Raw genomic sequence first — 12300 nt, 5'->3', positions numbered from 1 at the left:
TTCTGCAGTATCAGTTGTAGTGTCTCCTTTTTCATTTCTGATTTTATTTATTTGGATCTTCTCTCTCATTTTCTAAGTCTAACGGTGTGTCCATTTTGTTTTAACTTTTCAAAAAAACAACTTTTTGTTTCATTGATCTTTTGTATTTTTTTCATTTCAGTTTTATTTTTTCTCTGATCTTTTTTATTTCTCCTACTAATTTTGGATTTGGTTTGCTCTTGCTTTTCTAGTTCTTTTAGATACATCATTAGATTGTTAATTTAAGATCTAATGATGTATCTAAAAGGATGTAGGCACCTATGGCTATAAATTCCCTCTTATTACTGCTTTTGCTGTGTCCCATAGGTTTAGGGATATTATCATCATTTGTTACTTGTTTCAAGAAATTTTTCAGTTTCCTTTTTAATGTCTTCAGTGATCCCCTGGTCACGCAGGAGCATATTGTATAATTTCCATGTGTTCATATAGTTCACAAAATTCCTCTTGTTATTAATATCTAGTTTTATTCCATTGTGGTCAGGGGAGATGCTTGATACTATTAAGTTTTTTTTTAATGTTTTAAGACTTGTTTTGTGACCTAGCATATGGTCTATCCTTGAGAATGATCCATGTGCTGAGGAAAAGGATGTGTATTCTATAGCTCTTGGATGAAATATTCTATAAATATCTGTTAGATCCATTTGGTCTATAGTGCAGATTAAGTCTGATGTTTGTTGATTTTCTGTCTGGAAGATCTCTCCAGTGCTGAAAGTGGGGTGTTGAAGTCTCCAGCTATATAATGCCGTTATTTGAATGATATGTGCTTTCTAAAAATGTTGTGACCTGCTAAACATGTATTATCACTAGGCTATCAGGCATACATTAGTCTTTATTAGAATAAAACAAAATTTCATAACTGTGGCTATTTGTCTTTGGTCCTTCACAGGGCCTACTCTGTCCCGCCTTCCTTTCTGCTGCCTTGATGTCTCACTGGCTTCTGAATGAGTGACTGTGTAAAAATAAGTTGGTCTTAAAACAGTAAAAAAAGAAAGAATATCAATATAAAAGAATTTACAGGCTTTCAAAGAGAAGCAGTATAGTATATTACAAAAAATAACCATAAATTCTTTCCATCCATTTGTGTCCACCCTTTTGCAATGTGACTTGGTAGCTCCTCCCATCTCCCTTGTAATCTGTGGCCGTGTGACTTGCTATAGCCTGTGGAACATTAGCAAATGTGAAATTAGCAGAGGATAGAAAAATGCTTGTGCTTTGGGATTTGCCCTCCATTGTTGCTGGGAACTCTTCTGCTGCCATGAGAAGAAGGCTAGAGACCATAGGGCAGAGATGAACTATCCCAGCTGGTGTCTATAACGAGTTACTTAGAAAAGAAAGAGAATCAGAATGCCATTAATTTTTTATCTGCAACACAAAATTAGAACATAATATCACAAGGTTGCAAATGAGAGGGAGAGAAAATTGCATTTCAAAGCATCATTCATTTGGATATTGCAAGAAAACAATCACATGTATCCCTTCTGAGAAAAGTATTAGAAGTACTGAAGCTAGCTAAGTGAGAGAGGTAAAGAGCTCAAGATAAGGATGCACTGGTTAGGTGTCTTACTTGCAAGCAAAATAAACCAAATGTTGCTGGTTTACACAGAAAGGGAATTTATGGAATGGCTAGTGAGTAACTCATAGCATTGCCCAGAAATCTCAAGTCAGATTTTAAAAGGAAGAAGGATTTGAATAACGCAAACTTGTTTAGCTAGATAACACAGAATGTTTTACCTAGTCATCAGAGAACACAGATTGTTTTCAGATACCCTTGGAGTATTTACAAGTACTGATCACCAGCCACAGAAAAGCTGGAGCACCTAAAAAAGAGGAGACACAGGCCACGTCCCCTGATTACAGTGCAGTAAAACTAAAAATTAACTATGGAAGGACAGCTCTTCTCTCCCACCCCATTCTGAACACTTGAAAATTTAACCAAAGAATTATTTACAAAATTATTTTTTAGAGCTATTAAAGGTAAACTTATAGGCTATATAGAAACATGGCAATAAGCACACAATAAACTGAAATCTTTGGAATATAACCAAAGTATTTCTTAGAAGAAAATTTGTAGTCTTAAATTTTTTTCCAAATAAATGTATTTATTTTTATTCTTTCTTGACTTATGTATCCTACTCAGAGAAAAATAATTTGTAAACACCTAATAAAAGTAGAAAAAATATGATTTAAAATATAAATTAGGCCAGGTGCAGTGTCTCACGCCTGTAATCCCAGCACTTTGGGAGGCCGAGGTGGGCGGATCACCTGAGGTCAAGAGTTCGAGACCAGTCTGGCCAACATGGGGAAATCTCATCTCTACTAAAAATACAAAAATTAGCCAGGCATGGTGGTGTGTGCCTGTAATCCCAGCTACGCAGGAGGCTGGGGCAGGAGAATCACTTGAACTCCAGAAGTGGAGGTTGCAGTGAGCTGAGATTGCGCCATTGCACTCCAGCCTAAGCGACAGAGTGAGTGAGACTCCATCTCAAAAAAAGAAAAAATACAAATTAATAAAGTAGAGAAATAAAACTAATAGACTATAGACTTAGAAAAACTAAAGCTAAGTATTTCAAAGAATGGTACAAAATAGCCTCAGACTTAACAAGTCTTATCAAGAAGAAAAGATCAAAGAACAGCATCAAGAATTAGAACTATAGCTATGAAAGCAAAAGGCAGTGACCAAAATTGTCTTTTTTTTTTTTTTTTTTTTTTTGACAGAGTCTCACTCTGTCACCCAGGCTGGAGTGCAGTGGTGTGATCTCGGCTCACTGCAACCTCCACCTGCCAGGTTCAAGCGGTCTTCCTGCCTCAGCCTCCTGAGTAGCTGGGATTACAAGTGCCCACCAGCATGCCCGGCTAATTTTTGTATTTTTGGTAAAGACAGGGTTTCACCATGTTGGCCAGGCTGGTCTCGAACTCCCGACCTCAAGTGAGCTGCCCGCTTCATCCTCCTAAAATGCTGGGGTTACAGGCATGAGCCACCACACCTGGCTAGGTTTTATGCTTTTTAAGACAATTTTGGGCTGGGCACGATGACTCCTAAAATGCTGGGATTACAGGCATAAGCCACCGTGCCCAGCCCAAAATTGTCTTAAAAAGCATAAAACCTGGCCAGGCATGGTGGCTCATGCCTGTGATCCCAGCACTTTGGGAGGCCGAGCGGGCGGACCACTTGAGGTCGGGAGTTCGAGACCAGCCTGGCCAACATGGTGAAACCCCGTCTCTACCAAAAATACAAAAATTAGCCTGGCGTGTTGGTTGGCGCCTGTAATCCCAGCTACTCAGAAGGCTGAGGCAGGAGGACTGCTTGAACCTGGGAGGTGGAAGTTGCAGTGAGCCAAGTTCGTGCCACTGCACTCAAGCCTGGGCAACAGACTGAGACTCCGTCTCAAAAAAAAAAAGAAAGAAAGAAAGAAAAAAAAGGCACAGTGGTTCACGCCTGTAATCCCAGCACTTTGGGAGGCCAAGGCAGGTGGATCACGAGGTCAGGAGTTCAAGACCAGCCTGGCCAAGATGGTGAAACCCTGTCTCTACTAAAAATACAAAAATTAGCTAAGCATGGTGGCATGCACCTGTACTCCTGGCTACTCGGGAGGCTGAGGTAGGGAATTGCTTGAAACCCAGGAGGTGGAGTTGCAGTGAGCCGAGATCAGGCCACTGCACTCCAGCCTGGGTGATAGAGCAAGACTCCATCTCAAAAAAAGAAAAAAAGAAAAAAGAAAAAAGGTATAAAACCCGAAGCCAGTAACCTCAGAAACAATAAAAAAAGTAAAGATGTATTTCTTTTTTGTTTTTAAGACAGTCTCATTTTGTCGCCCCAGCTGGAGTGCAGTGGCCCAGTCTCAGCTCACTGCAACCTCTGCCTCCCGGGTTCAAGTGATCCTCCTGCCTCAGCCTCCTGAGTAGCTGGGATTATAGATGCGTGCCTCCACACTCAGCTGATTTTTGTATTTTTAGTAGAGATGGGGTTTTACCATGTTGGCCAGGCTGGTCTCTAACTCCTGACCTCAAGTGATCCACCCGCCTAGGCTTCCCAAAGTGCTGGGATTACAGGCATGAGCCACCATGCAGATGTATTTCTAATTAGTGCTCCAGGCTTGAAGGCTTTGTGGGTTAATTCTATCAACCTTTCAAAGAATAGATTAATTCTTACGTTATTTAAATTGTTCTAAATCTCTAGAAAGGGTAGAAAACTTGCCAGCTCATTCTCTTGGGGTAGGGTTACCATAATACCAACAATGGATGAAGAAAGTGTGTGCTTGTGTATACGTGCATGTGTACAAACACATATAATATTTTAGTTTCATTGAAAAAGATTTATTAATGCTAAAAAAAAAACCGTCAAGAATACCCCTCATGTGGAATGGTGATAGTGGGAAAGGTTATGCATGTGTGGTGACAACAGGGACATGGGAACTCTGTAATGTTTCTTCAGTTTTGCTATAAACCTAAAACTGCTCTGAAAAAATGAAGTGTATTTTAAAAATAATACTTTTTGACCAGCTAGGATTTACTTTAAAAATGACACAATGGTTCGATCAGTTCAATGTCAAGAAATCTAGTAACATAATTTACTATGCTAACAAGCTGTAGGAGAAAACTGAGTACATAAAATCATAGCAGCAGATGCTGAAGGCACCTTTTGTGATTTCAATAGCCATTTCTGATGTTTAAACAGCAAAAATAATAATCCTTAAAATAGGAATACTACTGGGTGAAACTATTAGAAGTGTACAGATACAGCCAACTTTTCACCATGAGCATCAAACATGTCATGGCATTGGTTAGTACATTTTCAAAGGAGGTGGAAAATGCCAGCTAATCTAAGTTGGTTAGCAAGCATCAGCTCTGAGAACCGTTACGGCACAAATATGAAAGCATCAAAATTCATTAAATGAAGACAATGTGAAATTGAAACATGGAAAAACAGATAATGAATTGAAAAAAAAGTCAACGTGATTAAGGATGCTTGCCGCATGATCACATACAAAAATAATTTGTAGTTTTATATAGAAGAGGGAGCAGACTTTTCCTGTAAAGGACCAGAAAAGTAAATATTTTAGGCTTTATGGACCACATGTGGTCCTTATCCCTCCTCCTTTCCTTCCCGTCTTCACTTCTCCATTTTCTCCTTTTTTTTTTTTTTTTTTTTTCCCTTAACCTTTCAAAAAAAATGTAAAAGCTATTCTTAGTTGGTGACCCTACAAAACAGGCTATGGGCTAGATTTTGCCTATAAACAGTACTTTGCAGACCCCTGACATAAAAGTTTATACCTGAATAAATTTGATGTATGTCATGTTTTTAAGTGGAGCTCCTCCATGCTGCAGAAGTTGTCCCAAAGTAATCCAAAAGTTCAGTGCAATTCTGATTAATATCACATGGAGATTTTGTAAAGTAGAATGTAATAAGCTTATTTTAAAATTTGTCTGCAAGAGAAAATGTTTAACAATAGCCAAGAAAAGTTTAAAAACACATTGAAGGGGGCTTCTCCTACAGAATATAAAAACCAGCCGGGCACGGTGGCTCACGCCTGTAATCCCAGCACTTTGGGAGGCCGAGGCAGGCGGCTCACACCTGTAATCCCAGCACTTTGGAAGGCCAGGGTGGGCGGATCACGAGGTCAGGAGATCAAGATCACCCTGGCTAACACGGTGAAACCCCGTCTCTACTAAAAAATACAAAAAAAATTACCTGGGCATGGTGGTGAGCACCTGTAGTCCCAACTACTCGGGAGGCTGAGGCAGGAGAATGGTGTGAACCTGGGAGGCGGAGCTTGCAGTGAGCCGAGATCACGCCACTGCACTCCAGCCTGGGTGATGGAGCGAGACTCCATCTCAAAAAACAAAAAAACAAAAACAAACAAAAAAAACAGTCTTTTATAAGACAGTATAGTATTGGCACAAGAATAGACAAATTAATGAAACAGAAACGGATCCAGATTTATGAAATGTACTCAATTTTCCTGAAGTCATGCTTCATCTTGAACGTATACTTGGTTTTTCTAAAAATGATTTTCTATTCTTTTATTTTCTTTCTGTGTTTAGGTATAAGTGTGCTAGCAGAGTGTCTAGATTGTCCTGAATTGAAAGCAACTGCAGATGACTTTATTCATCAGCATTTTACTGAAGTTTACAAAACTGATGAATTTCTTCAACTTGATGTCAAGCGAGTAACACATCTTCTCAACCAGGACACTCTGACTGTGAGAGCAGAGGATCAGGTGACTAAATTGCTTTCTCACATTTTTCTTAATAAAAATGTCTTTATTGGTTTCTTAAAACTCATGTTTGGACACATGACAAGGGAAAGAGTCATATTAGGAAAGAATATGTTCTTTACACTAAACAGAGTATTGCAATCTTAGGTGCTTGCCAGGCTGGCTCTTTGAGAAATAGGCCACTTCATAGAGATAAAACCATTGGGTACCATGGTAGGCAGAACAATGCCTTCCCAAAGATGTCCACTTCCCAGTCCCCAGCATCTGGAATATACCTATGTGACAGATAGGACTTTGCATATGTGACTAAGTTAAGGATTTTGAGATGAGATTATCCAAATGAGTCCAGTGTAATCATAAAGATCCTTAAATTTGGAAGAGGGAAGCAAAAGCAGCCGGCGTCAAGTGGTGCAATGTGAGAAAGACTTGACTGGTCATTGCTGTCTTTGAAGGTGGAAGGGGACCATAAGCCAAGGAATGCAGGCAGCTGCTAGATGCTGGAAAAGGCAAGGAAATGGTTTCTCCTATAGAGTCTCCAGGCAGACACACTGGTTTTAGTGCACTGTGACCCATTTTGGACTCTGACCTATAGAACTGTCAGATAAACTGTCAGAAGTGTAAGCTGGGTGCAGTCATTTGGGAGCTGAGTGGGGGAACACTTTATTTCATTCGTTCGTTCATTCATTCATTTATTGAGATGGAGTCTCGCTCTGTCGCCCAGGCTGGAGTGCAGTGGCGTGATCTCTGCTCACTGCAAGCTCCTTCTCCCGAGTTCACGCCATTCTCCTGCCTCAGCCTCCCTAGTAGCTGGGACTACTGGTGCCCGCCACCGTGCCCAGCTAATTTTTTGTATTTTTTAGTAGACACGGGGTTTCACCATGTTAGCCAGGATGGTCTAGATCTCCTGACCTCGTGATCCTCCTGCCTTGGCCTCCCAAAGTGCTGGGATTACAGGCGTGAGCCACCGCACCCGGCCTTTTTTATTTTTTTGAGGTGGAGTCTCACTCTGTTGCCCAGGCTGGAGTGCAGTGGCGCGATCTCGGCTCACTGCAACCTCCACCCCCTGGGTTCAAGCGATTCTCATGCCTCAGCCTCTCAAGTAGCTGGGATTGTAGGCATGTGCCACCACACCCTGCTAATTGAGATGGAGTTTCACCATGTTGGCCAGGCTGGTCTCAAATAGGTGACCTGCCCACCTCAGCCTCCCAAAGTGCTAGGATTACAGGTGTGAGCCACCATGCCTGGCTGTGGGAACACTTTAATATGCAGACTCACTTAATCTCTGTTTTCGGCACCACATCCTTCTCTGTATTTTAAGCCACTAAGTTTGTGGTAATTTGTTACAGCAGCAATAGAAAACTAATATAGGTACTATAAGATCATATGTTTTAAGTTGCTTTTGTTCTAAAAAACAAAAATTTGCACTTAGCAATGTTCTTTTGCCCAGTCTTCTTCGTGGCCCAGAGTATCAATTTGCAAATTGACAGGTTGGATCTGGAGGACCTCACTAGATAAATAGAAAAAATTTACTTCCATGATCAAAATTGGTTGACTTATATGCAGTATGGAAAAGGAATAACAAGTAACGTTACACTGGAGAAACGGGATAAACACTACCTACAGATGGTCAGCATTAGCATCATCAGTGATGTCATGTTGATAGTATGCACACTTGATGTAATGAAAATGCCGTTCGCCTCTATGATCGTCCTCCTAAAAAACCATAACGTCAATCTAATATGTAACGCATCAGATAAACCCATATTGAAGGACATTCTCAACAAAATACCTGACCAGAACTCAAAACTGTCAAGGTTGTCAAAAACAAGGAAAGGCTGAAAAATTGTCACAGTCTAGAAGATTCTAAGGTTTAATGACTACATGTAATGTGCTGTTCTTTACAGTATTGTGGAACAGAAAAATAACACTAGATAAAAACTAAAGAAATCCAAAAAAATATGAAATTTAGTTAATGTGTCAATATTGGTTCATTAGTTGTGACAAATATACCATACTAATGCAACACCCTAACTGGGGCAGGGTATATGGGAACTCTTTGTGTATCTCTGCAAGTTTTCTATAAATCTAAAACTATTCTAAAATAAAAAAATTTGTTTAAAAAAAGACCAATTCCCATAAAAAAATTAACTCAGAAAGAGATCAGAAGTTGGGCCTTATTAATATCACCCGAAAATTAATTACAAATATCACCCCAAAATTAATTTAGTGGGTATGGGAGATGTGTGTGTGTGTGAAGCAATTGATTTTTTGGGGTGTGTTTAGTGATTTGTAAGTTAAATTATGTTGAGGAACTTGGACTTGTTCCATGCAGTTAAATGAAGCAACAGTATTATTTTGGAAGACAATTCTTTTAAATATCCTGTAATTTATTTGTAAGTATAGAATTCTTTATATCTTAAAGTTTCTAAAAAGCAGATAAGTCTATCCATTCATAATGCAGGAATATAATATTGAAATAAAATCATGGGTGACCTTCATATCTCCTGGAATGGACGGCCTCTTGAGAAACTAACCTGTTTTCCTGGTACTAAACTAAATGAGTATATGTTGAAACTTTTGTTGACTGTTAGTTTTTTTTCAGTGCAATGTATATCATGTCTTTGTCTGAAAAGGAAGCTATCTTTTTTTTAATCATAAATTCAACATCCTCCCTGTCATTACATTACATAATAGTAATTAGTTCTAAAAAACATATTACCTACAAGACTCACTAGAGCAGTATGTAAGCTGTTCTGAAGAACCAGCAAGTGTCCAGGGATAAAAAAATACTAGGAATAAGTGGTTATCTCCTTATGAGGTTCTCTCCCTTCAATGTGAGAGTAAACATAGGTAACTGGAAATGTTGCTGTCTTCTAAGAACTTTACTGTGCTGTTTTTCCCCCTTAGGTTTATGATGCTGCAGTCAGGTGGTTGAAATATGATGAACCTAATCGCCAGCCATTTATGGTTGATATCCTTGCTAAAGTCAGGTTTCCTCTTATATCAAAGAATTTCTTAAGTAAAACGGTACAAGCTGAACCACTTATTCAAGACAATCCTGAATGCCTTAAGATGGTGATAAGTAAGTTGCCTTAATATCCATTTATAACCTGATCATGTAGCCAGTTTCTCATGGGCTTAAAACTCTTTAGAATGGATTAGACTCAGTAGCCAGGGGGAAACATTCAAGATTTTGCTCTTCTAGATAATTAATCCCATGGGTTTCTGAACTGTACACCTGGAAGGGACTTGGCCTCAACCCTTATTTTATAGGGGTATCTATGATAGAAGGTACAGATTACTTATGCTTTTTCTACTCTTGTATACAATAACTTTCATGCACTTTTGTTTCTAGTGTTTCCTTTTTTATTTTACTCAGCCAAGTAGTGTACTGTGATCACACTTTCTTTCTTAAACAGTATTTTGTCTTTTTTGGCCCAGAGATAAAAATTGCCACATCGTTTTCATTTGCTTCCATTTTCTTGCTTGCTGGCTAAGTCCCAAACCCTCAACACCTTTGTAAAATGCCACTTAATACATTGTCTATACAATTAAACAATCTGTTGCTTTTCTTTCTTGGAAACGTGCCTTGTAGAACCTTCCTTCTGCCTATTCCAATATGAACTGTTTGCTCTCTAGGCCTGAGGCACAGTTCTTGTCCTAGGGTTTCCTTCTGCACAATCCTGGAAGCCATTTCACTCCTCTCCTGTTAGATCTGTTGTCTTCTTGGATCCTGGCTGTCCTCTATCTTAATTCTTTTTGTTTGATGCAACATATCCTCTAAAAGGTTCCTGATAGAGTATATTATCAGTAAATATTTGGAGGCTTGACAAATCTCATATGTTTATTTTATCATAAAATATTGAAGGAGGCTGGGCACAGTAGCCCACAACTCTAATCACAGCACTTTGGTAGGTCAAGACAGGAAGATCGCTTGAGGTCAGGAGTTTGAGATTCACCTGGGCAACATAGCGAGATTCCAACTCTACAAAAAAAAAAAAAAAAACCTAGCTGGGCCTGGAGCCATGTGCCTGTGGTCCCAACTACTCCAGTGGCTGAGGCAGGAGGATTGCTTGAGCCCAGGAGTTTGAGGTTACAGTGAGCTCTGATCCTGCCACTGCACTACTCCAGCCTGGGCAACAGAGTAAGACCTTGTCTATTTAAAAAAAAAAAAAAAGAAAGAAAGATAGTTAAACTGAAGATAGAGTTATGCTGAAAATCGTTTTCAGTTAGAATTTATCTTCTAGCTTCCAGTGTTATTTTGAGAAGTCTAGTGCCAATCTGATCCTTTTCTTTCTTTTTTTTTTTTTTTAATTATCCATCTCTGTCTCGGCCTTTTTCTGAGAGACAGGTTGATTTTTTTCAACCCTCTTATTTCAGCTATAATTTTTAATTTCTGGAGTTTTTATTCTCTATTATTTCATGGCTGCAATATCTTATCACTCTAAAGTAGTCTTTGTAGTGCTTTTGAAGTTTTCTTATGTTGTCTGTATTTTCTATATTGAATTTTCTTTTCCTTTTTTTTACTGGAAGCTTTTCTTAAACACTTGGTTTTATATCATATGAGAGTGAGTTATTACAAAACTGATAGATCAGGCTGTATGTATGAGTGGGCATCTCAGTTCTTGGGCTAAACTGTAGCATAATCAGAGTAGCTGGTCATTTTTTAAATTGGGGACCCCCAGATGTCAATATTTGTAGATATTGTCTCAGGGAACTGTAAGCTGGGTGTAGGCATTTGGGAACTGGATGAGGTAATATTTTGCTATGCAGACTTTCACTTAATCCATATTTTTATTTGTTTTATTTTACTTTATTTTTTTGAGACAGAGTCTCCCAGGCTGGAGTACAGTGGTAAAATCACAACTCACTGCAGCCTTGACCTCTCCGGCGCAAGTGATCCTTTCACCTCAGCCTCCCAAGTAGCTGGGACTACAGGTGCACGCCACTATGCCCAGCTAATTTTGTATTTTTTTGTCAAGATGATGTCTCGCTATCTTGTTCAAGCTGGTCTCAAACTTCTGGGCTTGAGCAACCCTCCTGCCGAGGCCTCCCAAGATGCTGGGATTATAGGCGTGAACCACAGTGCCTGGCCTTAATCCATGTTTTCAGACTCCCATCCTTTTCTGTGCTGTTCCCTGAGTCTGGAACATTTCTCATTCAGTATTTCCAAAGACGAATCCTGTCTCCTACCGTAGTACAGGTACAGTGGGTACCTGACTGTGCAACGGGGAAGGAGAACTGGAAGTTCAATTGTCGTTTGTTCGGTATTTTAGAGTTATCTTGTTTTCAGCCCTACCTGCACTTCTAGGTACTTAGTATCTCCAATTATGAGCCTTTTCAGGGTTCTGCAGGGTAATTTAGCTTGCTTTTCATTGGTGTCTCCTGGCACAACCATTTAGGTTTAACAGACACTCCATCTGCTAGCTGTCTTCATTAATTGTGTTTTGGGGTTGCAAGTCTCTTAGTATTATCAAAGATAGAGTTTGTGTTTGTTTCTTGTTTCTTTGTTGTTTGGGATAGCTTTCAAGAGAAGAGGAGAAAAAAGATCTTAAAATGGCCAAATCTGATCTCATGTTGTTTTTATATTGTTAAGTCTGAACTAGTCTTTTCCTTTGTGATGTGGTTGGAAAGGTCTTTCCTGTTCCAAGGTGATTTTTAAAAATTAACGAAATTTTCCTCTTGTGCATTTATCACTTATAGAATTCTTCTTTTTTTTTTTTTTAATTTGAAGCCTGTATCTTACTGAAATCTATTGGGTGTGAAATAAATAATATTTTTCCTAATATATCTGATAAGACGGCTCAATACCATTATTGAATAATTTATTGTTTCCCACTGATTTGAAACACATTAAACTAAATTTCCATATATCTATATGTACACACATCACATCTCAGTCTTTTGGCTAAGATCAAGTGTATGTAGTGTAGGTACACATACACACAGTTTCTCTTCTGCTTCATTCTAATACCTTTTAATTATTGTTGTATTTCATTTAAATTGCCATATGTCTCTGGAGAATTTATAATTTTCTTATGAGTTC

At 39.0% G+C, this 12300-nt stretch overlaps 1 protein-coding gene across 8 annotated transcripts in view; it reads left to right on the top strand.

Moving 5' to 3' along the window:
• KLHL7 (kelch like family member 7) overlaps positions 1-12300 on the top strand; it is a 77485-nt gene that overhangs the window by 35796 nt on the left and 29389 nt on the right. For all 8 annotated transcript variants that reach the window (XM_055272453.2, XM_055272454.2, XM_055272459.2 and 5 more), the window contains 2 exons: positions 6082-6257; positions 9162-9336. In XM_055272453.2, coding sequence (XP_055128428.1) covers positions 6082-6257; positions 9162-9336 — 351 coding nt within the window. The remainder of the gene's footprint in view (positions 1-6081; positions 6258-9161; positions 9337-12300) is intronic.

The sequence above is a fragment of the Symphalangus syndactylus genome, chromosome 3 (assembly GCF_028878055.3).
Source record: "Symphalangus syndactylus isolate Jambi chromosome 3, NHGRI_mSymSyn1-v2.1_pri, whole genome shotgun sequence".
Taxonomy (NCBI): domain Eukaryota; kingdom Metazoa; phylum Chordata; class Mammalia; order Primates; family Hylobatidae; genus Symphalangus; species Symphalangus syndactylus.
This window is presented reverse-complemented; position numbering and strand designations above follow the sequence as displayed.